Here is a 2906-nt window from a genome sequence, read left to right on the forward strand (position 1 = left end):
ACAGATTCGGAATACTTTTATTCCCGCGACCAAAAGCCTATTCCTCCATTCGGACTGGAAAATTGACGGCAAAAATGAAAAAAAACTGATGGTGAGCACAGTAACATGCAGAGCTCAGCAGGTCAGTCTCCATGCCTTACCAGCCAGTGTAGGCATGGCACTTCTCAATAATAGGGTTACTTTACTATATTGGGCAGGTTATCAAAGTGATGGAGAGGAACTTGTCATAGAAAACCGACAGCTGAAACTTGTTTTTGGGCGGGGCCCCAGCCTGAAGTGCCCAAGGGGCCCCCGCCCTGTAGGATTGCCCATGTCCATGTGGTCATGTGGCCATGTGTGTGTGTGTGTGTAATGGACCAAACATAATATCTCGCCCAGCTGAAACGCGTTATTGGTAATATATTGCATTCCCTATTGCAAGGTATCTCACCCATAGCCAACAAAAATCATATGAGCACAAACAAGATTGGCTGCCTCCATTGACCGAGGTCAAAGTCACATCAGCACCCCTCGGGTGCAGCAATACCTGTTTGGTAAGCCGCAGCTCAACAGTTGCACAGTGAAAATGACACACAAGATCCTGATGTGGGGCGCAGAAGACAATGGTTGAACTGTCCTGGCTGGTGAATACCGGACCCACCCTGCATACTCTGCACTCTGGGAACTGGCTTCTCTTCGATTCTTGGGAATCCCGTCATTTGGCGTTCGTTTCATGCTCATTTTGTGCTCACTTCGGAATGGATTGCTAAGCGGCCACGGACCCAGAGCCCCTATCAGGCATGCTGCCGTTAACAGCAAGGCTTACTTGCCCCCAAACTAAGCCCATACTGTCAATCAGGGGCCCGAGCTGCTTACCGGCTGCATGAAGCCTGCTTTCTTGATGCCGGCCCATTTATTGGTCATTTTTTCGCTGCCGTAGACTTCATAGAGAAATGTCTTCGAAGAAAAGATCAACCAAACGTAAATTGATGTGAATCTTTCATGGCATCGAGGAAGAAAACTTTTCCAAAGCATTCAGCCGAATACCTAAAAGCTGCACTTAGATATGTGCCTCCTGAAGAATTCCAGGTGAAACCTGGTGTCGAAAACCAGGATAGCAGTTTAGCTCATGCAATTCACAAGGAGAACCAGACTCTGATATGGTTACTCCTGCTTAGATCAGCAACAGATGGGAAGGGTGTAAAGGCCCTGGATTTGGGGGACTCATTACCTCCCTCGTTTGATGATGGGGGGTATCCGAAGCATGCAACCGGGATCCTAACATCAATGCATTGGCTACACCCACACGGCATTTTACCAGAATGTCGCTGTGTACATGTATGGTGATGGATGGAAAAATATGAAGTCTATGGCAGCGAAAAAAATGACCGATAAATGGGTCAGCACCAAGAAAGCAGGCTTCATGCAGCAGGTAAGCAGTAGTCTATTGGCTGGGGCCCCCGACTAACAGTATGGGCTTAGTTTGGGGGCGAGTAAGCCTTGCCCTTAACGGCAGCATGCCTGATAGGGGCGCTGGGTCCGTGGCCGCTTAGCAATCCATTCCGAAGTGAGCACAAAATGAGCATGAAACGAACGCCAAATGAAGGGATTCCCAAGAATCGAAGAGAAGCCGGTTCCCAGAGTGCAGAGTATGCAGGGTGGGTCCGGTATTCGCCAGCCAGGACAGTTTGACCATTGTCTTCTGCGCCCCACATCAGGATCTTGTGTGTCATTTTCACTGTGCAACTGTTGAGCTGCGGCTTACCAAACAGGTATTGCTGCGCCCGAGCATGCTGAATCAACTGAGTGTGTGTCGCGCTCTTGCCTTGGTGGCCTTCAGCAATCCACGGCAATGGAGGCTGCGGAAGAAACCCATTATCCTGAGAATCCAGCTCTTTTGCCACTGGTGCAGATGTGGAAAACGAGTACTTGTCAACGTTCGCAGGCAGCGTCCCCTCCGTTTTGTTGCTCAGAAGAATGTTGAGCATTCCGGTATGCTTGCGAAAATTTGACATGTGAGGCTCATGTTGTTGCGCTTGGCTGTTTCGAATGCCTTGTTGCAGGATCTCAACAGTGGCGCCCTGCCGCCATGGCAAAGCAAAGCGACCATCCAAAGTCCCCGAACACATTGTAAATCATTAATCTTTCTAAAACCTTTTATACTATCCGTATCCCGCAAATACTCAAGTGAATGCTGTTTTGCCGGGACCAAATAACTCAAATGTCGTCTCTGCTATATCATCCAGGTATAATAATAATGTATAATGTATATATTTAAGCAAGCAAAATCATCGGGTGTTTTTGGTGAGGCAGCTGGCTGCGTTTATTGTGGCTTCGTAGGGTGCAGCCGTACGGTGGCGGTAGTGGCTGGCCGTGCAGTGCTGTGTGGCCTTTCCGGTGTTCCTGGAACTCTTTGCCGAAAACACGGAAACAGGTTTCGCCTGCATGTTTGAGGGAGTAGTCTGATAGTTGCCCCCGTTTGCAACCCTGGCCATACGTAAGGAATATTGATGTACGGACTCGTCGTGATTTTCATGATATCACGCATTTTCATGCAACATGGTGGCAACCAGGGTTGCCTTTCTCCTTTGGGTGTTGCTGCCCATCGTGGAAGCGCGGCCTCTCAAACCTAACCTGGGCCGCCAGGAATTCCCCCGACGCCTGTTGTGGGCTCCTCCCCGGCGCGCCCAACACAAAATCTCGCAGGCAAGGTCTTCGCAATAATTGTAATGATAATATGCTCGGTGGTAATCGGTATGATGATTTGCGTGGTCACTGGTATTTACCGGGCCGTCAAGTCGATTTTCATGCATGCTGGCGACTGAGCTCATGCGAAAAAGCCATTGCGCTTGGCGTGTGCGTTTTAGAAAAGATATTGACATCAATACAGAGAGCCGTTAAGTTACATGAGAAATTAAGCCATATGG

At 49.1% G+C, this 2906-nt stretch overlaps 1 protein-coding gene across 1 annotated transcript; it reads right to left on the reverse strand.

Annotated features, from left to right (window-relative positions):
* Positions 1 to 1457: 1457 nt before the first annotated feature.
* Positions 1458 to 2108, reverse strand: VOLCADRAFT_93579 (uncharacterized protein; the record flags this gene model as incomplete). Its single annotated transcript, XM_002952839.1, has 1 exon — positions 1458 to 2108. The coding sequence occupies one exon, from the start codon at positions 2106 to 2108 to the stop codon at positions 1458 to 1460; it is 651 nt and encodes a 216-aa protein (XP_002952885.1).
* Between the last annotated feature and the right edge of the window lie 798 nt (positions 2109 to 2906).

This window comes from Volvox carteri, assembly GCF_000143455.1.
Source record: "Volvox carteri f. nagariensis unplaced genomic scaffold VOLCAscaffold_32, whole genome shotgun sequence".
Taxonomy (NCBI): Eukaryota; Viridiplantae; Chlorophyta; class Chlorophyceae; order Chlamydomonadales; family Volvocaceae; genus Volvox; species Volvox carteri.